Source organism: Gymnogyps californianus, chromosome 1 (genome assembly GCF_018139145.2).
Source record: "Gymnogyps californianus isolate 813 chromosome 1, ASM1813914v2, whole genome shotgun sequence".
Lineage (NCBI taxonomy): Eukaryota > Metazoa > Chordata > Aves > Accipitriformes > Cathartidae > Gymnogyps > Gymnogyps californianus.
This window is the reverse complement of record NC_059471.1, coordinates 2,584,457-2,612,026: the sequence shown is the minus strand read 5'-3', so window position 1 is coordinate 2,612,026 and position 27,570 is coordinate 2,584,457. Positions and strand designations below refer to the sequence as shown.

General features: G+C 47.4%; 1 protein-coding gene across 1 annotated transcript; it reads right to left on the bottom strand.

The window, feature by feature from the left end:
* Window positions 1-2,498: 2,498 nt before the first annotated feature.
* Window positions 2,499-26,131, bottom strand: DGAT2 (diacylglycerol O-acyltransferase 2). Its single transcript, XM_050912496.1, has 8 exons — window positions 26,043-26,131; window positions 18,208-18,327; window positions 17,057-17,164; window positions 16,123-16,193; window positions 9,036-9,240; window positions 5,560-5,734; window positions 4,760-4,962; window positions 2,499-3,927 (listed from the first exon to the last, which is right to left on the bottom strand). The coding sequence occupies exons 1-8, from the start codon at window positions 26,080-26,082 to the stop codon at window positions 3,773-3,775; spliced, it is 1,077 nt and encodes a 358-aa protein (XP_050768453.1). The 5' UTR covers window positions 26,083-26,131; the 3' UTR covers window positions 2,499-3,772.
* Window positions 26,132-27,570: the final 1,439 nt, after the last annotated feature.

The window sequence follows — 27,570 nt, the reverse complement described above, 5'->3', positions numbered from 1 at the left end:
CTCTGCTTCCAGACTGAATCAAAAAAAGCTGTGTACGCACTACAAATGGCACTGCTCTGCTTATACTACTTTAATTAACGAGGGTCTCAAAGCAAACCGGTGACATCCCACCTCAGGACATGCTGGTGCTATAGAAAATATTGCTGCCCTGCTTTGCAGACAGGGAAAAAGCAGCTAAGTAAATTCATGTAACATGCTTAGGATGCCCTATGGCTGGCAGTCGAGGAAGGAATAAATCATTGCAGGTGGCCTGCACCTAACTGCCATGCTTTTTCCATAAATTTAGTCATGTAGCCTTTTGTTCCAGTTCTGTTTGCCGGAGGGAGAGCTCTGATTTGAGGCAAAGGGGACAAAATAAGACAGAAACTATGTAAATGCACGAGGAAGAAGATGTGGCAGTGTAAAGTCCCCTCTTCCAGCCTGTAAGGAGGCACAAACAGGTACAAAAACAGGTTGAAAGGCCCCAAGCTACGTTCTTTCTCTTTTTAACATGCAAATTTGTGAGTCAAATCCTAGCAAGAAGGGAAGAGAAATGCATCTGTCAGGAAGGGGCAAATAAAAGAGTGCAAGAAGACTGAAACCAGAAAGGGCTGATACAGCCCGGTGCAGAGGATGGGACGGATTTATCAGGACTCTTGCAGATGTAATGAGGAATGTCAGGAGGACAGGGAGGTCTTAAAGCACTGGAGAAGTGGAAATGTACTTAACATCAAGCTAAACAGCAGCAGAGGAAGGGGAGGTTGCTGAGCTAAAGGCAAGACAGGTCCACAGGAAAGCAAAGATGCCCATTTCTCAAGAGAGACCGTAAGAACAGCCTTATCAGGGCTGGTCTATCATGGGCAGGAGCCTACCTCTTGTTATGGCCAAGGGAAGACGCCTGGGCAACAAGAAGGCAAGAGTATAGCAATACCATCCTGACACTGTCCCAGCAACATGTAGCATGGTCACCACTGAGTCAGAGGTGATAACTTTAACTTCTATTAACATTTATGTTATTTTACAGTATGATCTTTTTTGTTCTGGCTGCTGTGTACATCAACTGCAGCCCCTCCCCAAGAAGCCTCTATGTTACATAGGCAAGAGCGTAAGTAGGAAATCAAAATCATTAAACACGCCACAAGCCAGAGATGAATTTTAGGTAAGGCTCTTACCCCTACACTCCTAAGATTGGCAAGAGAAGGGAAAACCAACTGCAGAAAAACAACTTGGAAGGAGTCATTTGTCCATGAGCTCAGCTCGGAAGGGTGGTTGAAGCTTGTATGAGACTAGCATGTCCTGGGCTGGTACCTTGGGCACAAGATGACATTCAAAGGAAAAATTCCCCTTTTATAGACTGGTGGTAAGTAGAAAAGAACAATACTCAGTGGCAATCTCATGTTAGACCTTAATGAACAGGACTTCCAGCACAGCCAAGAGTTTTGGGCAGAGCTGGTCCAACCTTGCAGTATTGACAATTACAGGACATTGATTAGTGCAGCCCTTCGCAGGAATGGATCCTTATTTGAAATAACTCCCTCCCTCCTCTGCTTCAGGGGGATTTGCAAGCAGCAGCTGTGCTTCGATATAAAACTTGATAATTGAAAACATTGCTTGGAAAAAGCTCTGCAAGAACTGACCGCCTCCAGTTTGTGCCAAGGGTGGTTTCTAGTGACTTGTCTGGTCACAAACTGTCAAAAGTGGTTTGGGGAGAGCATTCATGGCTTTTCTTGCTGTGCGTTTCCAGACAAGTCACTGGAATCCCAGCCTTAATGTTTGCTAGCGGAAAACAGAGAACCAAATCAATTCTACTAGGGGCGAGGAAAAGGGGAAGCGAGATAAACCTCCAGGTTTATCTTCTGGAGCAGGAGGCTTTCAAGCTCCATTGGCCAAGCCTGAAAAGGGCAAAGAATAAGTTTGGCTTTCACCTTGAAGAACAGCAGCGTCAGCCTGTGAAAGTCAGCCAGCATTGATGGACCACCTCCATAGCTCACGGGCCAGCTCCAGCCCAACAGACAACAGGTTAAACCCTCACTTGTTACTAAAAGAGCCCACATGAACTTTGTGGCAATGTGTGCTATTTCTGGAGCACTTTGCACCTCCAGTGGTAGAAGGCTGGGGGCTCTGACAAGAGCTGGAAGAATTTCCTCAGCTGAGGACCAGGGATGCAATCCAGCTCTTTGTGTGCTAGGCAGCAACAAAATCCAAAGTAATTTCCTGAAAGGAGCAACAGGGCATGAACTTTCTGTATCTGCTCAGTAAAGGAGGTCCATAGCTATAGGCTGCCTTAGCTCCTCATAAACCTACAGGCAAAAACCCACCCTTAAACCAGAAAGACTTACTTTGCCTGTCCCGGGTGTCCCATGCAGGGACAGTGCAGATCAGCGTGGGTCTGCTTTTGGACAGCCAGACCAGTTTTCTCCCCATAAAAGCCAAGGGCACAGCTGCAATGACACAAACAATCGCTGTAACATGAACCCAGCCACATACCACTGCAACACCAAAGAGACCAAAGCAGCCCACTATTTTTGCCCAAGTTTATTTCTAGAAATTTGTACAAAAATTGATACTCCATAATACAATAGTCTATCAAATATGACAGATGAACATTTATCTTTAGAGGCAAGATTCCAGGAATGTGAAGTACCGTCATCTTGCATGGAAGAAAGGCACATTTTGAGCTCAAAATACACTCAACTGAACCGTTGAAAAGGCAGGTCAGACATGCAAGTAGTGCAATGTTTCAGGTTTACACATAAACACGTTGTACTCTGAAGAAATCTCACTACAAGCAGTGTTAACATCCACGTAAACATTTTATAAACACTTTAAAAAGTCACTCACTTTAGATCCTATGCGTGAAAAGGCTACTCCTTTACATTCACTGGACGGAATATTTAAAAGCCATCTTTGGGCAGAAGTTATTCCTAGCTTTCCCCAAATGCTTTTGGGATCCAGAACACTTGCATGAATAGCCCCACTGCACTTACCCCTACAGGCTACCCTAAGGGTCTGCAACACTGGGGCCACACGTTTGCACCATCCCACCGCTCCTAGAACTTGTCCTTGGAGTTTTGTGGCTATGAAGGAGTCCCATATTTCCAGCTACATGCCTCCATGCAAGCAGCACCTGGGACAGACCTGCTTCTAAACTGACATTCAAAAATACAAGTGGTGAAATTACAGCCACCAAAGTATCCACCACGCTGTATGGATTGAGGTCCACCAGACCTATATCCTTTGGTTTCCTGCACTGCACACAGTAGGTGCCACACCAGGGGATTTGGCCACCTGCTTGTACTTTCAGAAGGGGCTTTTCCAAAGCCGAAATGCCCTTGTGCTATGTAAGCATGTCTCAACATGGCTCTTGTGCAACACGCCTGTAATACTGCCGTCCCGGTCAAATCAACCTGCTGCTTTTTTGACTGAAAACCAGATGGATCCTACTCTCCCAAAATACCTTGGGCTAGTGGGTACAGTAGCTGTAGGAATGCTTCTAATCCATTGCTGCCAATCCAACAGCATTATATAGCAGATTACAAAGGCAATCATTTCCCCCATCCAAATCCTCACAGCAATGGGGAGTTGTGCTTTTTTTTTGGATAGAAAGACATTTGTAATGGGATTTATCCAAAGTAAAGCCTTTTTATTTTTAAAAGTGGTCTAGCAATACTTTAAACACTTTCTTTGAAAGACACATACACCCACACATGCTTTCAAGTACACGATGACAGCTTGGACTCCTGGAGAAGATGTGTTGATTCTGAGAGAAGGAGATGCTGCTGAGCCAGTCCCTTCAGTTGACTTCCAAGATCTCAGTCTCTGGCAGGCCAAATTTGCTCTTATACTTGTCAAAGAGTTTGATCAGGGAGTTCACGTATATACTGTGGTAGAAGTCCACTTCCCTCTGGGATGGATTATCAATTTTGGGGACGGTGATGGGCTCCCCAACTGATAAAAAAGGGAAAGATCCGCAAGTTAGGTTGAATGCTCTGTACAACCTGGAGATTTGTCCTCTATGGCCACCGCTGTGCTAGTTCAGCACATCCACCCTGGCACAGCACAGCGTGCCATTATAGCAGAGGTTTGCCCAGTTTCTCCCAGTTTTGCTAGGCTCTGAAGCAAAATCATCCCACTACCAGGCCCCTTATTGCATCTGCAGCGATACCCAGGGCAAGCGTGCCATTTTAGCTGCATAAATACCAGCAGTGCAGAGCCTCTACTGCGCAAGGTAGCTGGAAAGTCCCACTTGCTTCTGCTTACAGCAAAGTTATAAATTGCTCCTCAATTAACAGGAACCAAGACTAAAAGCTGCAGTTCTTGTGTGTTCCCCTATACACACTGCAAAAGCAAAAAAAAAAAAAAGCACTTTTTCTCTCCCTCAAAGCCTTGCTGCTTTGGGTTGGAAGACTCAAAGGCAAAATTTTAGGGTTGACTTTAAGATTCAGCCATCACACAGCATCATGCTGCCAGTCCTAGGAGCGTGGGGGGACGGGCTGCTTCTGACTTTAGCCATCCAAGACCAGAGAAGGTAGCAGCTACAACAATTTTTCCCCAAAAGAGCTCACTTGCAAAACTAACTGGCAGTAGAGCATGATGGAAGGCTTGTAGCCTCTGGAAACTCTTCTAGCTCATTCTCAGCTGTGCTGGAAGGTTTCATATAGAAGGGAAAACAGAGTTTTATAGTCAAGACTCCAAGACCAAGCTAGAGCAGGGGTACAGCACAGACTCAAGTATGCTACTACCTAGAGAAGCACATAGCACATTTATACCAAGACCTTACCAACAGTAGTGATGGGCTTGGAGTAGGGTAACAAACCCCAGGTGTTGGAGGAGAAGAGGCCACGGCCATGAAAGATGCATGGAGCAAAGCCAATGTGCTTCTGAAACTTCTTCTGAACCCATCTTCCCCAGGAACCCTCCTCGAAGATCACCTGCTTGTACACTTCATTCTCCCCAAAGGAGTAGACAGGAACCAAGTCCGCACTAGAAAGATGGAAAGATGTTAGGACCCCGCACCCCTGGTCCGCAGTCAATACCGCAGCACCACACTCACTGCCGTGTACTCTTTCAGGCTGCACATTTGCAGATTTCATCGGCCAGAGCTTTGTTTGCAGCACAAGGTACTGACACAAGCCAGCCAGACTTGACATGATATAGTAGATATACTTTTAAGGCATGCAAGAGAATTGTACTGGCAATGGGACCATGAAATACCCAGTCAGGCACTGAATATGCTTCCATATTGTCATCTCTGATTTTTGACGGACATCCCTTTTCAGTCGCATGGGATCCCTGGAGATCACAGGGGCTGCATAGGTGATGCCCCATGCAGGTTACTGACGCCTGCCTCTCCTTGCCCTGGAAGCCTCCTGCTGTCCTACACATCTTCCTACCCCTGTCCCCCGCTCCAGGGCAGAAGCCAGAGGACAGGCTCATGTGGCTGATGCGCTGGACATACATCCACACAACACAGTGAGACTGCAGAAAGGAGAATCCATCCGAGACATCAGCTGCTTCAGGAGGACAAGAGCACCTTTCATATGCTAGCAGTACTGCTCTGGCATTGAGGTCGCCTCTTACCCGTGCCGTAGAGCCAGTTTCACAAATCCTTTCCGGTTTTTCAGCGTCACCGAGTTCTTCCCTGGGGTGCAGTTCAGGGACTCCGCTGCCCCTCCGACCACGATGATGATAGCATTGCCACTGCCATTCTTGGACAAGATGTAGTCTATGCTGTCGCGGTTCACAGGACATATACCTGCATATCCAAGAAACAGACATAAAGGGTCAAGCTGCAAGATTAACATGATCCTGAAGACACCAGCCATTCTTGTAGCAAAAAGTTTGTGCCTTGACTGCAAGTTGAGTTGCCCAGCTTCCCTGTGGCCACAGAGGATTGGGTGTATTATCAGGCAACCTGTTCCTCAACTAAACAAGCAGTTATTAGACCTGGACAGCACTAGACTTGGTCATAAACAAATTCCGCCAACACTACCTCAAAAAGTTGCCCTTAACACAAAAGGCTTCAGCAAGGATTTTCTTCTGTGCTTAGTGATGCTAACAGCAATTGTTTAAGACATCCTCCCTCCAAGTAAAGGTTGCAGTAGAAGCTGGTTTATCCTTAGGGGGGGAAGCAAAGCGGTTGTGTTATTTTGATGGATGGGAGTCTGAATTTGACCAGTTCCTCAGCAAAACCAAGTAGTGGAATAGGCTGTCCTTTGGGACAATGCTTTAGTGATACAAAAAGAATAAATGGACAAGCCTTTCTGAGACAGATTATTAATTTTTAAATTAATTCATTTTTCTGAAATAACATCAAGCTCTTGCATGGCAAGAGCACAATATTTGCTGTCCTGGGAAGGAAGAGATGTATGGGACAGAGTGCTCAGCTAAGTCCATACTCTGAGACAAGTGTCTGGGAAGGTCTTTCCCTCTATCCCACACTGGAATGGACAGGACTGCACTACCAGTCACAGCACTTCAGCTTTACAAAGCAATCCCTGCCCTAAAGCACCAGTCCCCACTCCAGGGATCTTACCATTCAGCCCAATGAAAGAGGGTACCCTTAATTTCTACTCTATTGCTCTAAAAATGCTAAGAAGTTTGATTCACTACTCCTGAAACTCATGCTTTTATCCTACAGTTATTGTCAGAGCTTGCTCATGCCTCACATTTTTGGCCATGATAAGCCAAGGAGAGTGAGATGCCGTCATGTACATTCCCATCCACATAACACATCTGAGCTGTGTTGAGTACTTAAGGTCATTGCACTAGGAAGGGCAGTATTACACAATTTAATTTTAGAAGCTGATTCTGCACGTCTCATGGTAGTCATCACTTGAACGAAGAACTAAATGATGAATGGGTCCCATGAAGTTATACAGGGCAAGTCTGCAAGCCTTCACGTGTGTCTGGCCATCAAGGTCACCACCTAATCCCAGCTCCAGGCCACAGGGGAGCAGACCTCACTTGAGACAGGTCAGCTGGATTTGAAGATGAAAAACTCATTTCTTTCAGCACAGCTACATCTCTCTCTGATCCCATGTTTCCTTTGAAAGGCTCAGGCTATGCTTGCTGCTCCATAGGACAGCCAGAAGCCTTCGTACTTCTCCCATTCTGCACACCAACACTCACTGACTACACAGCCCTGGCTAACAGGGCAGCACAGATTTATGCTCAGCCATTTCACACTTGTTAGCAGAAGGAGATTGCGCCTGCTCACAGCACTGAGCATTGAAATCCTTCTTCCAAAAAATGCAGAGACACACAGACAAGTGGCAATTGCTGAAGTGTGCTCTTTAGCACATTTATACAGTATATAAGATTTTCTGGCCATCTCCTCATGCCTTAGAGGATCCCTGCTGGAGCTCTAGTAGGCTGTAAAACATTGTAATATGCAACAGTTGGTTGTAAACCAGCTAAGTGTGTGTATTGGTACAGTAATATTTGTTAGGATTTCACCTGAAGTGGTTCATCCACAAAACAAAGGATTGAGGGAACTGTCAGCACTTCCCAAGTGATGTTAAAGCCTTTGTAGTGACACCCTTAAGTTCCAGTAGAGGAAAGTGAAGACAAATTATGGCTTTCAGAAAGTTAACTTTGTCCAAGAGATCACACCTATAGCTTTACTTAAACCCTAGGTACAGAGGAAGCAGAATTTCCCACTGATTTAACTGTAATGCTCAGGGATAGCCAAGCCAGCCCTGTCAGCAATGATGTCGCTAATGTCTACTCCCACCTTCCTTCCAAAAGGAGCAGAGCAGCTCTGGCTGGCCACAAGATTCATCTACCAGTCTTCTTGAGCAGATTGAACATGTTTTTTTAAAATATAGAAAGGCTGATGCTGCGCGGAAACTTAAGCAACACATGAACCAAGTTTACAGACGCAATAGATCCCAGCTTCTCGTGCACTGCTGTCCTGTGGAATTCCCAGATTATGGGAATTCTGGACTTCACACAGCAGCTTCCATCTGGTGCAGGAAGATAGAAACCAGCTTGAGATACTGCCCTTCCTAGGCAGGGACAAACACCTTTTCTGCACCAGATCCAGTTAGTTTTCTTCTCCCTCACCAAATTAAGGCAGTAATCTTGGAAACAGTCAAACCTAGCAAGTCAGAGCCAAGTACAGCTACTCCTGTCCTCTCCCCAGCCATGAGTCAAGATTCAGCCAAAATACTACATTAAGATATCCATTTTAAAGTCATTTATTGGTGAATCTGTTCCAGGAACAGCAAACAGGGGACTGGACTGTTCAATTTGTGGTCTTTAAACGTTACTCCCTCATTTCTACTCAACCGACAGGCATCCTCACTCTGAAATGGAACCTCAGGCCATGCAAGAACACTGTCTCTCAAGGCTGTCAACACTGCTTCCTCTGGCCAGTCATAACCTAGAAGCCCTCCATCATTAAAATACTGGAATCCGTTAGGACAGACCTATTAATGTAATTCAGCAAATTTATATCACTGCCTAATCCCTGTGACCCACCTATAGGAATATATTCAGGCAAGGGGCTCTTCTGAACAGCTGAAACCATGCAATACCCCAGACTCTTTACTCCTGGTAGGCACCTAAAAATGTGGTTGGGTGAAGACGGCATCTATCACCACCATAAGACCTAGATGTGTGACAGCTCATGTGGTAGTGAGCCCGGGAGCAGAGCTAGCTAGCCATAGTATTCACATTTCAAAGGCTAATGAATACTTTATATTTTCAGTCAGCGCAACTTCTTCATCTACCAGTACCTCCTAATGATAACTAGGACAACTTGCTTCCACATCTCCGTCTTCCACACCCACAACTACAGATGCCAGATATCTTTACTATGCCTTTGGACAAGAGTGTCCTTGAGTTAAGGATGAATGCAGAGGAGCAGCAGTCCCCGCAGCCCAAGCTATTCACAGCTTCCTCTTGACAACTATAGGAAAAGCAATGTTTGTGTGATGCTACCAGAGAGAAGCGGTTACATGAGCTTCTGCCACAGCTTTTCACTTGAAAGAGGGGAAGACAGCTCAGATGCAAGGGTATGAGTAGAAGGAACACAGTGTGCTTGCACTTACCACCAGACATTAAGTAGTCCCTCAAAATGGGCATCCTGAAGTTCCCAGCCAGGGTAGCAAGGTATGGTCGGATCCCAGGGAATTTTTGGCTGACACCCGTGGCCTCTGTGCTGAAGTTGCAAAAGGCACCCAAGCCCATGATGCCATGTGGATGGTACCCAAAAATGTAATTCCTGGTGGTCAGCAGATTGTGGGTTTTAACCAGCTGGGAAAGAAAAGAGTGAGCTCACATGAAGACAGATATTTTCAGGTAATAAGAAAGAATGGAGAAAAAAAAGTCAAAGTCCCCAGCTTTTGTCTCTCTTCCCACCAGGGAGAACAGCCCAAGAGCTGGGGTATGGGCTATCCTGGATTTCAGAGGCTGTGGTAAGAGCAGCCACTTAGCCTTCAGTTCCCCAAGCAGAGGGAGCAGAACAAACAGGCTGTTCTTAGACACAAGAAGACTGCCAGCCTAGCAGGAATAAGGGTTGGGTTGCAGTAGCCTGTCCCCTTTGTTTCCCTACTCCTCTCAAAGGTATTCTTGCAAGCCTCTTGCCTAAACCAACCAAGTTCTTCATGGCCCTGTAGCCACAGCTACGCCTCCTTCCAGGCCCTCTCTCAGCACGTTAGTGGCACACATCCCAGTATGAGGGAAAAAAAAAAAATAAAAATCAGTGTCCCGTAACAGAAGCAAGTTTGCTTAATAATTGAAAAAGGACCCAACCACTTCATATGCCTGCTGGCCACCCTCCAAGAGGGAAAATGTGCAGAAGGGTGGCTTACCACTGGAAACTATCCCTCCTTTCAAGAGGTTTTGCTCTGGCCTACGCACCAACAGGCCACCAAGACACCTCAAGCCTTCCACAGCAGTGCTCCAATTTCTGCAGGACATGCTCCAGGAGCAGGTTTGGGGTTGTGCAATATTCCTAACCATTTACTCATCTGTTTGCACAGCATAGACACTCCAAAGCTGTCGTAGCCGTGCACAGCGCAACCCATGCCCTGGTACCACTACTGCCAGAGGATTTTTTTGATGTTATAAGTAGCAGCAGCATCCCATGCATCAGAGCATCTTCCCCTGGCAGTACACAAGCAGTCTGAGTAAGTGTACAGCAGGACTGCTGCATCACCCTACAGAAGTAGGGATCAACTTTAATTTTTTTTCAGGCTGCAACGGTGCCAGTTTTTGCTGACTGCAACACCCCAGCAGCTCTCAGACTGGGGCAGGACCTAGAAGCCCCAGCTGCACCTTCAGCATGAGGTGCTAAACAACTGCACCCCATCCCTCTAATTGTATACGCAAAGGTCACTGTGTCAGCTCCTATAGGACAAAGCACGGACTTCCAAGACGTCACATCAGCATTACATACCCCACTGTCTTGGCCAAGGAGTGCTTTGGCAGTAAGTGAGTCCGTTTTGTTGAATCATGCTCCATGGAGCTGAAGTGCCATTGCAACGCACTGAAGCAGCGTGCCCAGGAATTCGATTCCCTCCTCCCCACGTTCCCACCGCTGTCCCTAGATGAGGCTACAGCACTTGTGCTGTTTAAGACAGCAGCTGCAACACAGGCGTGACAGCAGCAGGTTAAGCAAGTTGACTACCCCTCTCCACGCTTTCATCTAGCTTTGAGGTCACGTAGGTCTCCAGGAAGTGTCTGCAGATGCTTGTGGTTGCAGCAGCTCTGTAGAGCCCCATGGCCTGTGTCACACCAAGTCATCCTTTTCCCCCCGCTTTCCCTTCTTGCCCAATTAGTAGATGACTTTGCTTTCACTCTCCAGGGTGGGATGGCTGTCCCTAGGACAAACAGGGCTCCCAGAGTACAGGCTGGAAACCACTCTCCAGGAAAGAGTGGAGGGGGAAAAAAAAAAAAAAAAGCAATGATACAGTAAGCAACCCTTCCATCTGTCAGCTCTTGCTCAGTTGTAGGAGAGACTCAAGGCCTGGTGGCCACAGACACACATGGCCTGGTCGGACCAGTGGCAGACACTCCTCCTTAGAGCTCTGGTCAGAGCAGGGTGGTGGTTTCCAGGCTCCAAGCCTCATCCTTCACCTGCCCCAAGCACAGCTGCTTTAAAAGGAAGCCGGCTGAAACAGAGGGTTTGTCCTTGTCACGCTGGAGCACGAGGCATTTGTAAGCAGAGCTTGGCAGAGGCACGCATCTGCTCTCATACAGACGACATGCTGCTAGCCATGGCAAGCACCCTGCTCCAGCCCCTCCACCACGTGCGAGGACACCCAGTTCCCAGCGGAGCCCATTGCTTGCATACCTTGTACGAGCCCCAGCTAAGCTGCAGCCTTATCGCTCTGTGTTTGCTTTCCAAGACCTCCTGTTTTGGAGGCACAGGGTTGGTGATACCCACCACGCTCACCCACACCACTTGCACAAGTAGTGCACGAGCAAGGCAAGGGGTATGCAGGGAACCAACTCACCTGCACACCCCACCCGTGGCAAGGCAGAAGGGGAATATCTGAGCAGCGCTGGAGACTCAATGAGAATCAAATGCTCACAACAAGGATTTACAGGTATGAGAGTCAGCCTGGCATTCATATAGATGTGCTTTTCCCCAGTTTGTCCCACACAGGCTGCCACTGCCCTCCACAGGTTGTCCCACAACAGATGGGTTCACAGAAGGCAAACATGTCTTCCTCCACCCAAGTCAAGCCAGGGCAACCAAAGAGTGCCAGGCATCAGACAGGTTTGTGTACTTATTTGCCAGTGGCGCAGGTCTTAGATCTGCTAATGCATAAACTCAGCCCAGGGTCTGACCTGCCAACACCAAAGGCAGAGCCTTCATGTCTCCCTAAACTTAATCCAGAAGCAATAATTTCTGGTAATCACTTATTTCTGGTCTCAAGCAAGACTGAAGCTTTCCTTAGGAGGCTGATCACTCACTCCTAGTTTTCTTGCACCTTTCCCCTTGACAAGCAAACACTGAGCTGCTGGGCTGCCTTATCAGGCTGGCCTAAGGAATTGCTGTAGCTGTCATTTGCCAGCACTTGTGTAACTCTCTTCTGAACCTCCAACAGGTTTTTCTTTCTGCCTTCAAGGTCTCCTCTAGTCCCACACAGCCCTCAGCTCCCTGAAGGCTCACTGCTCCCATGATGAGACAGAGGCAGCAGGTCCCTGCTGCATCCCAGCCGGATGATTATAGTGCTGGGGGTGAAGCTGGACCTTCACCCCGCTGCACGAACACGGCTGTTCCCAGCTGCTCTCTGCGACCAAACCTGTTTCAGTGGGAGCAAAGGTCCATCCATCTGCTCTAGTAATAACAGATTTCTTTAAACAGATCTAAGCCTGCTTACAGAAGCAATAAAGCAGTGCAATTACAGTTAAACTAGTGTTAATATTTGAGTGCCCGATACGCCCAAAGAGCAGTATTGCCAATGTTATTTGGAGGAACAGGATGAGTAAGTAGCACATTCAAGCGTGGAGAAAGGGGACTGCAGAGATACTGCTCCTCAGCACCAGGAGCCAGCAAAGAGCAGGATGAAAATGAGTGGTCTAGGTGGGTGCTCAGCCTACCTGCAAGCTGAGCAGCACAGTGACCACAGAAGCATGCAGAAAGCAGAAAGTTAGAGCTCATCCTGCAGAATCCAAGCAGCAGTAGTGAGCGTATAAGCTTGCAAAACAACCAAACAATTGCAATTAGCTGCATCACACACAGCAGCCCTATGGAAGAAATTATCTCACCTTCCCAGCCATGCAGGCCAGGACCTGAAGACCCCTCCAGGCTCTCAGTATTACCAACTGCACTACATCACACACAGGAAGCAAAAGCCTCCATTTCCACTCTGTAAGTCATCTACAACAACAAAGGAGAAGCTTTGCCAGGAAGCCAGCCAAGCCACAGAGTGCAAGACAAACGCTGCAAAAAAAAAAAGTCAGTCTTGCAACAGTCCCTGCTCTGGCACACTGCCGACTCTCCCAGCTCAGCAGGAGACTGAGGTGGTCTCACAGCACACATCTGAAACGCTCACTGCTTGACAAAGGTGAGCCAAAGGTCTGCAGTCATTGCTATCTGAAGTGCTATTGCCTATGGAGATAAGCAGTAGCTGTGTTCACGTGCTCAGGCGATGGCTGCTTTACCTACAGAAGACCTTTAGATTGTGGCACTTCCAACATGACATCCTCAGATCAGCAGGATGCGCTCAGGAGGCTGCTGGGACCTTGCCTGCCTCTGCAGCAACAGGGTTGAGTCCAGCCAGGCACACAGCAACATGCTCACACCTGCAAGAGCTTGAGCTTTAGCCAGCAGTTCAGCACCAGGATTTAGCTCTCTGGAAGCTTCCTCAGCTGCTTCAGGCACTGCTTAAAGCACTATTTGCAAGGCCAGCCACTAAGCAGCAGACAAACTTAAGCTTCTAGTGCCCTAAAATAGCTTATTACTGTCAGAGCAGCTGCATGAAGCCCCAGGGAATGTGGACAACCTCTGTTTATGCTGAGGAATTGAGCCAGATTCAGGCTGGTTCCCAAATCCACCTGGTATTACAAAACACGACCTGGTATCTCCTGGGTACAATAGTCCTACTGGTGTTTCAGGCCAGGAAGCACTGCTGACTCAGGTGGAGACCAAGCCTAATCAGCATAAATGTCAGAGCAGAGCCTGCTGCTCATGCAGCTACTCCGATAAAGCAAGCCTGATGCCAGCAGGTAGAGCCATGGAGGGATGCAGCAGACCTGGCCACAAGTTCGAGCATACAGCTTTGTCAGAGGTCAATACTGGTGGCATTTCAGTCTGGCCAGATCCAGCCTGCATCCTCAAGACTGAGCTCACACCAGCCAGGTACGAGGAAACCCTGGCCTTCAGATCTGCAGCCAGTGAGGACATTATACTAAGAGGCCTCCCCTCCCAAGCTTTTGGTGCTACAGTTATCACCCACTGGGAGTTGGGTCCTTCTTCCTGGGGAGGTGGCCTTAGGGTTTTGGAAAAAAAAATCTGCAAAACTGCTTCGTATTTATTTCCTGGAATAGGATATTAGCTCAGATTTTACTCCTAATGCAGGTGGTACCTGTGCAGATATGGATGCAGCTAGCACAGCTCTATGTGCAGAGCTTGCAGAGGCTGAGTTTAGCATTACAAGTGCCGCTGGTGAGATTGTCACTGGTGTAACCTGTCCTCACAGTGCTCAGTGGACACATGGCACAGGATGAGGTGCAGCAGATGACTATCCCAACAAACCACGAGCCAGGGGGACAAACCAAGCCCTGCTAAGCCATTACACACAGAGTTCTGGATCCAGTCAAGGTGAATTTTGCAGACAGAGGATTTAAACAAGTGATCCTCTCTAGACCCGTCTCCCTTTTGACTGAAGACAGGTAAATAGTTTATCCAAGGAGTTCCCGTGCTCTTAGCAAGTTCAAGCCTAAGCCATTCTGGTGGTTGGTACCACTCCTTACAAGAGAGAATATTTATGGTGCATCCTGTAAGATCAGTCCCGTAATTGCGGACAACCACCTCGAGCACCTCACAGCCCCAGGATCCCTGTAGCAGCTTCTAACAACCATGCAGCCAGCTGGCTGTTGCCCCACAGCAGCTGCAGGAGTTATCCCACAGCTGTCAGCCCTCGTGTTCTGCCCTTTGCATACCATTTACCAGTGGGCTCTGCAAACCTCGCACAACTCTACCCGCTTCGTGACAAAGGAATGACAGCCATAAGGGGTTCTCGCGAATGGATTGCATGAACTAGCAAGTATTTACCTAAAAACAGCAGAGAAGTTCAGTTTATCTGCCCAATCTCATCTCTCAATCTACGTGAACAACCCAACTGTTTGACAAACTTCTAATGTCTACAGTGGATCTGACCCGCATGGCTGGTGCAGAGCATGTTTCCGTGAAGACAGAAGCTAAATATGTCAAAGGAGTGGTGAAACAACGGCACCAGCCATTACTGGTGACCCTCTTGAATCAAGTCCCCAGGAAAAACTAGCCCATTTTAGCCTTCAGCAATATCAAGAAGGCAGGGTTTGTTGCAGTACTGAGGACTTTGTGCTAGAAGACAACACATTTGAGACCTGTCTTCACCACTCGGGCCTGCTCTGTTCCCCATTAGCTATGAGACCTGTGTTGACCAGCCACTTGCAGCCTGTGCAGTTGTAGAGTATTATTTTTCCATGTACCCCTACGCTTGCCAAGAATTACCTGCTAACAGCAGCAAGAGGTTTGTTCACCAGCAGCACGTTCAGGCACCCTGAGAGTTCAAGTGACTTTGCAAAGGAGGAATCCAGTCCGTGCCGCTTTGGCTTCCTGCTGGAACTGGATTCCCTACTGCTTTCTGAGGCTGGACTACCTCAGGGATGGGTAGCTCATCAAAAGCCATGGCTAGGTCCCTCCCTTTTGCTCAGGCTGAATAAAACTTGCCAACAGCCTTACATAATAGTCCTTTCAGCTGTCTGTCCTTCCAAAGAGGATCAAGTTCCCTCCTAGCTGAATTTGGCCCCTGCTCCCTTTCAAGTCCTTCAGCTAATTCTGCAGTCCCCAGAGCAGACTGGCAGCCCTGTCCTCTGTCTGCGACACATCTGAACTAGCAGGGAAAATACAAGCAGAAGGTGAACAAGTTACAGGCTGGAGAACTGGAGCTATTTCCAGTGCTGGAAACCCCTCTTCCCCAAAGCAGCTAGACTTCAGAGCTGATTTCACTGCTCCCTGTGAAGTGGTAGGATTTTTGGTGCCCAAGGCTCCCAACTATTCTTACGCAATACACTGCTAGGGTATAACTGGAAAACAGACCAAAACTGAGCTAGATTTACAAGAGGGGAACAGAGGTAGGGCTAGGCACAACACAGGACTGCTGCAGCACAGAAGAGAAGTTGGAGAGATGAGCAGGGAGCCTGACTGCTACAGGGCAGATTGCCTCAAGAAGTCTGGTGATAAGACCATCAGAAGCAGCAGCTTCTATAAATCATGATACCATCAGTGGTGATGCCTTTCAGATTTCATAAGCACAGCTTCTCCAAGCAGTAGTATGGCACTGGTATGTCAGCCATGTCCTGCTTACAGTTCAGTGTCACAGATAGACTAGTGTAGGTACAACATCATCTCCGCAGGGGTTACTACAAGTCAGTCTAAAACAGTTAAGTCCCAATGCATAGAGTTAAACTGTTACTTACTCTTATTGGAAAATAATCCCTGAAGTACCTCCATATAGCCCAATTTCTCACCCATTGGGATCTTCTTCCACCTGAAGAGAAAAAAAAAAAAATCATGTTTTCAAAGCTCTTTCCACATGGGTGGCCACCAAGAAGCCTAGAGGACTCCAGATAGTTTGCTGTCTCACTAGAGAAATCAACAATTTCATTTCTCTAAGTGGGACACCTGCATCTTTCACTAAGATCAGGTGAAACCATCCATGCTCAGGACTTCAGGGTACTCCAAGCTAATTAAGGCCTGACTACAAATTCAGGGCAGGCTCCGACTTGATAATCTGTTTAGTTGGGCAATGGACAATTCAAGCTAGAAACAGCTCAATGTTAACCTCAGATTCATCCTTTGGGAAGGGCCACGATCCTGGATGATTTCAGTGGTCTTGAAGCAATGGAGAATTGTGCTAATCTGGCTGTGAAAGGAGTTGCCAAAGCTTGATGCCATTGCTGTAGTGGGTTCTCAGAGCTGGTTTCTACAGGGTGTTCTCTGAACCAGTCTTCTGCTTTATTTGCAGCAACACTGACTCCATAGGGGAGCCACATCTTAGTCACGCCATAATCTGAACCTTGCAAGAGCTGGAGAGGACAGCAAGGTCTTGAATCTTCATGTAGATCTTTGACCTACAGGAAGAACCTAAGCCTTATAAACATGTTGCTAAAAGCCAACAGTGGCATGATATTAGTGAATATTACCTTGTATTACCCTCAGCATCAATAAAACCTGCAGTCACAGCTTATGCTGAGGGCTGACATTTGTCTGCTTCACTGAATAATGCTTTTGGTCAGTGATTTGGCCAAGTCCCATTAAGAAGGGAAGTCACCCATTATAAGGAAGTGCTTCTCTGTCCAAATATGAGGACGGGGACACTTAAACAGCAAGGATCTATCCCGCAATATTTACCTTTCTTTGGTGTATTCCAGTCAAATACCAGCCAGGCTAAATATAGAGCAGCAATTGCCCAGCAATCTGTGCACAGTATGTACATGAGGATTAAAGTGCAAGCAACACCTGGATAGGTCCAAGAAAGAGAAGAAAACAAGGTTGCATCAGGTTTTGGTCTGCATTTACACTTGCATTAAGAGCCCCTTGCCTTTTGACCCTTCTATACTGAAGTCTTAGTCTCAATCTGATGTCATTAATCCTCAATCAAATCGGATTTGGCTAAAAACCCCTTATGTAGGACTGAGACAGCTTCCTCTAAAGCTACCTGCTTTGAAGTACCTCAACTTCCCCTTCGTGGTTTCTCCAAGTCTCTCTTCTATAGTATCTCCAGGTAGGGCAGCTGCTTCACCAGGCAAGAGCAAGACTTTATGAGCATCAAGATTTCTTTGTAGCCCACCCCAGGGGGGTTTCTTCCACAGCTACACAAATCTTCCACACATTACACCAGCTCTACACCAGCCATCCCACCAGGGTGCCAGAGAACCCACCCACAAATGATGTTGCCATTTTAGCACACGCTAAATTGGGAAGGAACAGTGAGACTTGCTTGACTGACTGCAATCAGCATCTCTCTCCAGTTTAGTTATCAACAATACTATGGAGCAGAGCAGCCTGAGGCTTCACATAACAGAAGTACCCAGAGACAAACAGTCTTTACTATTTTGCTGATCTAACAAACACTTCTTGCCCATCTCTGGTACCTCTTGGAAGGAGACCAAGCCAAGAGGAAGTCACTCCTGTTGCAATCAGTTGCATCAGTTACCAGTTGCTTCTAAGAAATTTCTTCTCTGTGGACATTCCCACGAGTGAGTCAGGTAAGACTGAAGCAATTGGAAATCTCTTATTTGTACGGTAGACAGAGACATGAGCAAAACATCAGTAGGTCTTTCCATAGCTCCTGTGTTTTTCTAGAACCCGGTAAAGTCATTTATTGCCAAAATAACGAAGTATGCAAGCGTGCTTTACAATATCCACACACCCCAGGAACTGTGCTGCTGCAGTGCACAGCCAATAGTTAATGCTCTGTAAAAGTTAACATTTTTGCTTTAAAATTCTTCCAGAATTAAGGCAAAAAAAAGCTTTGCTTTAGGCCAAAAGTTGTTACTTACCCATGATAAGGAAAGTGAGAACCCATTGCAGGACAGAGATGATCTGGAGTTGCTTCTCTACTTTGGATTTAGATAGCCAGAACAAATCCTGCAGAGCAGAAAGAATGCTCGATCCCGTGCCTAAGAAAAAAAAAGTAAAGTTACATTTGCACACTGAGCAAAGATAACAATATTTTCCTTTCAGATAGGAGGCTTTAAATCAATGTTTGTGCAGTTCGCTTTTAGAGCAAGGCTTGTCAAAGGCTAATATTTCCCATGGAGTTTAAGCATCCTGGAAGGGGAAGGGTTGCTATCTGCAACCATCCAGCTGTTTGGGGGATACTGGAGGGGATTAATGGGTAACATCAGTTCCCACCTGAGCAAGCCTCTATTCACTTGACCTTAAAAGTGCAGAGGACATGAACACATGGTCCTAACACATGCCCCTGCTTCAAACTGCCAGTTCCTGGACATGGTGTTTGACAAGAGGGAAACCCATGAGTTCACCATAAGATAAAGACGAGCTGTCCCAAACCACAGGCAAGCACACACCAGGCTGTGGTCTGAACTGTTGCTCGTGCACCCTTCACCAGCTCTGTTGCACAACTCCTACCTGCGTGTTCAAGGAAAGCTCTGCACTCCAGCCTTACACAGCACAGCTCAAGGGCTGGTTGAGCAACACCTCAACCCACGACCCCAAGGATCCACAGCTCCAAGGGTAAGGAAAACTATCACAGTGTTTCTAAAGCAGTAAATGAGGACAGAAGGAGTTGAAAGCCACTCTTTAGAAGCTTAAGCTATTCAAGTGGGGAGAAAACCAAGTAAAAAAATTGAAGTGAAAGACTTGATTTCTATATGAGGAACCGCCCACTGCAGCGTTTGCCGATATGCTCAACCACCTCCAGAAAGGAGCACTTGCAAGTGGGTTTTCCTTCACTTCTCTTCATTACTTTATTTTTACAAGCACCGTAATAACCGGCTAAAATGCAAATCAAGCTGCTGGCCTATGAACAAGCCAGGAGGTGTGTTTACATATTTCCTTTTCTGTTTAAGGACCAGCCTGTTATTAGAAGGGATGCGATGCTGCTAAGCAGCTATTATATCGAATGGGTTCAGTCTTTGCTGTTGCTGGCAAGACGTGACACTGCTAGTGGTGATACCACAGCGAGTGCTCGCACTTCGTCAAATGAAAGCGATGGAAAAGAGCTTCTTCTCTACATATAGGCAGGTCCTAGAATTTTTGGTAGTTTCTACAAAGGAATTTTCACTGATGTATCCTTTCAATATGTGAAGCATCTCTGCAGTCTTTGCGAACTGTTGCCCTTGCTGATAGTCTAGGCAATAGGACTAATGCACAGTAGCTGCATCTGCAGAACCGCTGTATTCGTTTTGCAGCTTCTTTGCTGCCCCTCTTAAATGCCATTTAATGGTAAGCCTGACAGCTACGTGCCTTCCTGAGCATTTTCTGCTAGTAAAGGACAACAAGAAGCCACACCAGAGACTGCAGCCTAAATCTAGAGCCATCCCACCCAGCTCAGACCCTCGGCTCTGCTTAGTCTACATCGAATGAACAATCCTAGCAATGGGTTGGGCATTAACTACCCCAAGCAGACCAAGTTTTGGTCAAGGATAGATCATGTCACTGCAACTGCCAGTGAACTGAAGCCTACAGCACTAATCCAGTCTTGAAGCAGCAGCTATAGTTGAAGGCAGTTCTTTACAAGATAACATAGTACAGTATTAAGAGTGAATTCAGTAAGTATCTCTCTCATTTGAGATGAGACAGGAGAATGTGTTGAGTTAAACTGTCACCATGCGCTGATTTGCAACACTAGAGTACCTAAGCAGGAAAACTCAGAAATCCCATGCCGCAGCTCACCACATTTGGCAGTAAATCCCCAAATTTGGGGTGAGTGATAAACTCCACCCCCCTTTTTTTTTAAAAACAAAGTCAGAGTCTCCTGTCCAAGGGTAAGAGAAATCTGTCATTCCTGCTGAGGGGCCACAGCCTAGAGGCAGCCTCTACTGCAGCTCTAGGGACTTGCTGTCCTAAAAACCTGGCTTACAAAATTGCCCACAGACAGACCTCACATGGTCTGAGGACTACTAGATACAAGTTTAAAGGAAGCTTTTAGCACTAGTGGTATCACTGGCCATATCTCTGTGTCCTCAAAATAAGCCAAAAGTCTTAGAGATGATTTGTGATCCATAATAAAAGCCCAGCCTCATGTAATTTATCCTTCCAGCACCTGCACTTACACTACCAAAACATCTTTGGATTGATGAATCCAACACTCCAGCCTTGGATCAGCTAAATCCCTATCCTCTTCCCCCAAAGAGAACAACTGTTTATCCCTCCAGATGAGAATTCATACTTCAGCATTTTCTAGATGCTTTAACAAATTGTAGGCATTGCTAGCCCTGTAAATAGACCCGTATTGGGTAGCATAAGTCAACCTGTCAGCTTGTTTCCGCGAACCACATTAAGCTTTTTGTGGCAACGTTCAACTCTTGCAGACAGAGGGAAGGCACAGGTTTGGCAGACAGCTCTGAGCAGGCAGCTGAGCACCTGCCCTTGGACAAGTGGTGTCCTGGGGCAGTTATTTGCTGAAAGCAAAAACATCCTTCACAGAGATCAAGATTCTGAACACCAGAAAAGCCAGTGGTTACTATGGGCCGAATAGTATTAACATTTAATTGCCAGTTAAGGACATAAAAGAAGTCCAGTGGCAACGGAAAGGACTGTGGGAATGGGCAGAGGTGTCAGCTGGCAAGTGCATCTGCCTGTGCGTGCTGCCTGCACCAACCACCTGCACACTCCAGATGGACCCAGTGCATCAACTGCAGGCTGGGAAATTCGATTTTAGTGGTGAGACAGCCATTTCCAGCCAGTCCTGAGCTTGCTGTTCATCATGCCAGACTTCACACTCTGTGCATTCAACCCTCCACACAAGCCTTGCCTCCTTTCTCCTTCAGCTGTAGTAGCCAGGAGGCATTTTTGGGAAGACCCTCCATGCTCCGGAGAACCAGGCCGGTTACTGGTGACACAGAGCAGAAGAGCTTTGACAAGTCAACAGAAGTGTGGTTTTTGGGACTCAGCCAGAGCAGAATAACCCAATACTGATACTTGGGTTCAGTTCTTTAAAGAAAACCCTTCCTTTTAAGGGCTCACCTGTGGGCCCACACCAAGCATCAGTCACATATTAAAAACCCCAAGGGGAATTAAGCATAGGAAAGGCCATTTCTCTAACTTTCAGGAAATACATTAGCCTAATAACCAAGCTTAATAGGCCCATTAGACATACTTATGATTAACTTTGAGGCAGAAGGATACTGTATACCCCAGCCTTTGGTATCCATTTGTATCAGTCTTCTCCCAAGGAAATATTTTGAATCCTGGAGGAACACAGACCTCCATCTTCTACTGCTGAAGACAGTTGCTTATCCTGTGCTGGCCACCCAGCGCAGCCCCTGGAGGGTTTTCCAGGGCACCCATTCCAGAACTGGACAGCCCGACTGTTTGGGGTCCCAGCCTTAGCAACCCGTGTCTACACAGTAGAGATCTTAGCAACGGCTTGCTTGGTCTCAGATGCAATCCTGAGCCCCTCAACTCACACTGCAGCTCGTGCCCTGGAGTACTGGTGGGATAACTCCCTGCACTAAGCCATGCATGGCCCTCAAGGATGCTACTTGTTAAGACAGCCAGAGTAGTGACTTCTCCAGGAGACCTCACTGCTGCTCAGTGATAGCAGCCATCTGCAGCCTTCCAGGGAAGCTCAGTGGCATTAGCCAGCTGTCCCCCAACTGGGGATGGGCTTACTACACTTTTATCATTTAATTCCAGCAACCAAACACAGGAGATGCTACCAAGGAGATCCTGGAGCCAATGAAGGGTTTGACCAAGCATCTGACTCATGCCTGCAACACAGACTCAGCTAGGGACAGCATCTGGTGCACTTCCAGCACCGTTTATTTCAGATGAAGTGCTCAAACACCATGATTTACCTAGGCAGGGAGGCAGAATCAAAGGTCCCAGGAGTGAGAGTAAACAGGACTTCACACTTGGGCACCAGAAAACCCAATCGACAGCACTTAATTAAGCAGCCGCCAAATAAATTAGCTGAGAGGAAGTACAAGCGTTACAGATAGTTAAAAATACACTGAAAGCTTGTTAAAGCCAAGCTTCATCTGCTACCTTTTCAAGACAATTAGCATGTTAATTCTTGGCCAAGAATTATACTGCATCACAGAGCTTATTTAGAGGAAAACCAAATTAGAGCCTCCAAAGCATAAGGTGCAAATGGACGTTTTGAGCTACGTATTTGGCAGCGAAGCTGACACTGGAGGCGTACCAAAGCTAGATTAGATGAACAGACCAATACTAGGATACTCGTGAGCACCCAGCCTCCCATGCAAGAGCAGGAGTCTGCACAGCAAGCTGCTACATCAAATGTGACAGCTGTAAAACCCCTTGAGCAACACAAGTTATTCTGTGTCTGAGGTTCACTGAGGTGCCCCAGCTGCACTGCACAAGCTCTCTCCACCTCCAGCTTTGTTGTTAGTGGTACTAGCTAGTGAATCATTCGTTAGAGAATCATGAATTACCAGTGTGGGGTATAGTTATGCTGCCCTGTACACAGCTGTATAGCAGTTTGCTCATGCTCCAGGAGACTACTCAACAATCCTGCAGTATTATCTTTATCTGCGGTAAAGAATGCCTACGTCTGGAGGTCAACAACATAGTTAACAGGGACATGTGACAACAACATTTATTTCAGCCCCTTTAGAAAGGAGCTGGGATTCTGCGTAGCAAATAAATAAGTTTATATCATTTATCTCATGTTAGATCTGCATTTACTCACAGCACTGAACTTCACCTCCAGTCTCAACAGTCACAGCTGTATGCAGGTTAAAGTGATGTAACCATGAGTGTAGAGCCAGCTGCCCTAGACCAGCCAACAGTTTTAGATTTAAGTCAGCAAGACTTAATAGCTCTAGACAAGAGAGAGGGAACCATTCTACTACATCTTATCGGTGTGTCCAGGAGAGGCATGAAGGAGCTCTGAAAGAAGGGCTCAGTCATGAACAAGTCCAGACCTCTACCTCCCAGGCAGTTTTGTCAAGAGGAGACACCACACCACAGCTAGCAGTGACGCCGTACTCCCAAAACAGGAGCCCCCAGGTCTCCCCCCAAAGCAGAAGTGAGGTCTGCCAAACCTCAGGTGCACCATAAGGCTAACTCCAAGGGAAAGTTAAGCAAAATCATCTTCCTCACCCCAAACTTCTGTAAGATCGAACAAGATTAGAAAAGATACTTCAGCAAAGGACAGCCCTTAAGTGCTCCAGCCACACTAGCATCCTTCCCCAGGCGAGTGGAGCACCTCCTTGCTGATCTGCCACACACAAGGAGGAGAGCGCCTGGACAGCCTATGGCCAAAGTGGGTCAGGTCAAGATGAGGAGACAACCCTTCCTACCCAACCAGAGTGTCTCAAAGCATCATCCAAGCCTAGGCATTGGTCCAAGGTCTGCTCTGGTTTTTTGCAATACTGGGTTGGTGTCCAAGAAAGTTCCCCTCCATACACACAGGGATGGATAGAAAGGCAGACGCCTGCACCTTTTGGTTTTGGTGTTTTTTTGCTTGTTTTTAAATAGGATCAGACTTTCAGCCAAATTCACAAGCACTGGGACAAAGCCAGATGCCAGGCAAGCAAGACGACTGAAGACTAAGGGACAGTATGAGCCATTCAGACTCTCACCCCACAAAAGTCAGCCCTTTGCACAGGCAAGATACTTGGAAAAGACATTCAGGGAGGTAGGAAAAAAAAAAGTCCAGTGGGTTTGTTCTAAGTATCCCACGTAGTGCGGGACGTTATCTAACATGATCAAGGAGCATGTGAGGTCCCGTGCATGAACTGCTGCACCACATCACCTCTGCCCATCTTTGATCTGCAGGGTCTCACGTCATCATCCCCAAAGCCCAGCCTGAGTCTGAGCTCCTCTGCCAGGCACCTGGCTTTTGCTTTGAACAGGCAGGCTTTGAAGCTGGTCCTGCACTGTGTTGCCCATGGCAGGCTACAGAACTGGCAAGGGGTTGCGTTGGTGGATGCTGCAGTCGCCAAGGCAACATCTCCCCAGGCAGAAGCACATGAAGAAATGAGTAAGGAAGCACAAATATCACTGCAGGACCCCCACAAGGTGCCTCAGAGGAAAACTGACCCGAGGAGAGTTAAGACAGCTTTCCATCGCTAAGCAGGATTATCTAGAGATGAGGCCAATCACTGTCCCTAAACCACACTCCATTTTGAATTATGCACGTGTCCTAGATCCATCATTAACACACCAGTGCCAACAAGGTGGCCACTGAGGTCTCGGGTCAGCCCTACATATTTTATAGGTCTCCTGAATGATTTATTCTCTGTACTTGGCTTGCAGTTAGCTCTCAATTTAACAGTTCACATGCTGTTAATTCAAATGACCTCTCTCAACTCAAAACATCACTTGTCTTCTGCTAGTTGTATAAGCAAGCTGAGTTACTTAAAGGACCAGATCTGAGCATGGGAAACACACGCAGATCTTTTCCCCAATCTGTTCACAACTGATCCTATAGATCCATCTCTAACATCAGCGGGTGCCACATCTTTCTGACAGCGATGAGCACCAGCAGCTCTACACGCAGGACTGGGCAGGACACGGTGCAAAAGCAAGAGCTTAGGGGTTAATTCACCAGGTTCAGGTCCTCTTAGCTCTGCTAATGATTTGCTTAATCAACAAGCCATTTCACAGGTCTCTTCACCCCAGGAGGAATTAGCATTTGCTTTTTCAGGGCAGAAAGTCTTTTGCAACACAGACCAAGCGATCACTCAAGGATCCTCCCACAAGGCACAGGGTAAATTCTTGTCCAAGTGCATTTTCCTGCAAAGCCCCCGCTATTTGCAAGTCCTGACACTTCTCTACACCAGCACCCTGCAGGAGGGGTACGAGACTCTATCGAGCAAAATATTTAGACTTGTTGAATTTATTCCTGCAAGATCCCTAGAGCTGCTTTTACAAGCACGCAAGGGAGCTTGCAATTTGGGATTTCCCATATTGTTTCTTCAACATCTTTAACCTACATGTTTCAGCCTGCAGCAGGAAGCGTTCAGCATCTGCAGCAGCTCTGCCCATGATGGCAGAGTGACTTACCAGCACAGAGGGTTGTAAAAGCAAACTTGGCTGTACTTGCTAACATAAAACCTTGCTTTCACACTGAATCTTCAGCTCCGCGTTACAAAACAACAACAAATAGCAATGCTTTTTTTTCTCCTCCCCTGGTGATGTAGGTGTGGGGAACACAGTATTACAAAATAAGGCTGCAACAGTGAATTTTACCGGCCATGCAGCGTTGATAGAACTACTACGCTTTCCTTCCTATCATCACAAGGAGGAAAAGAAAAAAAAAAAAGGCTCATTTTTCAGCAAGTGCCACACGCCCACATCTTGCCAGGGTGCAAACTCACTTTTAGATAAACCAGAGCCTTTTGCGACAGCTTCAGGAAAGCAGCCCGACCCTCCGAGCTCGCTAAAAAGCAAAACCTGCGCAGAGAGCTGTAATCCTCACCCCTAAGAAAAGCTGCAGCCAGCCTCCCCGCCATTGCACATTGCTTCCCCCCCCCCCCCCCCTCCTTCCCCCTCTTAAACAACCACTCCTGCAGGCAGGAAGAAGAAGGGCAATATAATAAATAAAGCTAAGCCTTTCGGTGCTGCTTCCACCCTGCTCCGCACCTTGTACCGCCGGGATGCTGCTCCCCCCTCTAACCGCAGCATCCTCCCGGCACCGGGACCCACCTCTACCGGCCCCCCCTACACCCCCCGGTACCTCGCAGCACCCCGGAGTAGGCAGCGATGATGGTCTTCATTGCGGAGTGGGTGGTCAGGTCCCGGCCAGGGCCATGAGATGGAGAAAGGCACCCGGCTCCGCAGCCCCGGTGCAGCCGGCGAGTAAGAGAAACACCGGCCGCGCATCCCTATATAGCCCCGGGGAGGAGGAGGAGGAGGAGGAGGAGGAGGAGGAGGGTGGGAAGGGGCGGGCCCCGGCAGGATGCCTGGGTCCGTCAGCCCAGGCTGGGGGGGGGGGGCAGATCTTGGCCCCAGTGATGCACCTTGCTGCATGGGATGGGGATTTTGGGGTGGGGGGGGGGGGAGGACAAGGCACCCCCAGCCCCTCTGCAAGGTGTTTCCCTCCCTGTTTTCCTTCTTCCCATCGCAGGGTGGGGGGGGAAATCCCCCCAAGCCCCCACTAGAGATGGGGATTTTAAGACACCGTAGCCCCCTTCTTTGCTCAAATGCTCTCCCACCCCGCTCTTGGCTGATTTTAGCTTCCCCAGTGGGAGCTGGGAGATCTGAGTCCCTAAAAGCATCATGAAATTAAGACAAAAGGTAGAAAAGAGAACATGATAGAAATTTTATTAACAGAAGCTTTAACGGTTTCATTGAGTTTCGTTTTCATTAAGATAGCCTGCAGGTATGCCCAAACCACTGACCAAGCCTCATTTTCTTCTCCTGACAAGGTGTTTAAGGATCTACTCAAGAGATCCGTAAGAAACGAGGTGTCATTTAGGTTTGCATCAAGGTTTTAAAGTAGCTGCACTTGCCAAGAGTTTTCTATAAATTTTTGCAGGTGGGGACAGACAGGTCTGTCCCAGCTCCCGTGAAAGTAAACCAGCTTCTTTATAACGGGGTCTTGTCTGGCCCTGTGGTTAAAGAGGGGATTTTGCTACACCCCTGGGCAAAGGATCAGGCCTCTACGCCTTTCCTAATCTCAGTTTCGTCTTCTGTAATTTGCAGAAAATAAAAAGAACCTGCATTTGAGAAGCACTTTGACATCCCTCAAGGAAAAGCCCACTGAAAGCAACGAGCGTGTAGAGCTCCCCACGTGCGGAGGACAGGTAGCAATAGCCACCGAAACACCCCCAAAAATGCTTCAACTTGTGCCTGGTTTTTAGGGTGGGAGCAGGATCGTGCCTCGCTGAGCCAGCAGTTTTTTCCTTGTTGCTCCGGGGGATGCCGCTGCAACATCCACTTTTTGGCCCAGAGAGACGCGTCTACCAGTGTATTTCGCAAAAAAAAGTCGTATTTTCAGCTGTGGTGAGCTTAAATCAGAGATTCAGAGGTGAAAGAGTGCTTTATTTTTTTTTTTTCAGTCCCCCGAGGCATTCCCATGCCCATCTTTCTGAGTCAAACTGGCACCAGGACTCGTTCGCTCCCCGTTTGGCCAAAGGGCCGTCTTCCAACAGTTGTAGTGGCCTGTTGAAGTATGTATAAAAATGGAAAAATTGCAAGAGCCTGTCTGAAGAAAGGGTCTTGCCCAACAGCTCTTGGATAAGACCTCCGAAAGGGAGCCCAGA

Coding starts and splice junctions, on each gene's coding strand:
- DGAT2 (XM_050912496.1), bottom strand. CDS start 26,082: ATGAAGACCATCATCGCTGCCTACTCCGGGGTGCTGCGAG. Junction 16,194..17,056: donor CTGGAATACACCAAAGAAAG/GTAAATATTGCG, acceptor TTTTCTCTTCAG/GTGGAAGAAGATCCCAATGG. Junction 5,735..9,035: donor GGACTACTTAATGTCTGGTG/GTAAGTGCAAGC, acceptor TTGGATATGCAG/GTATATGTCCTGTGAACCGC.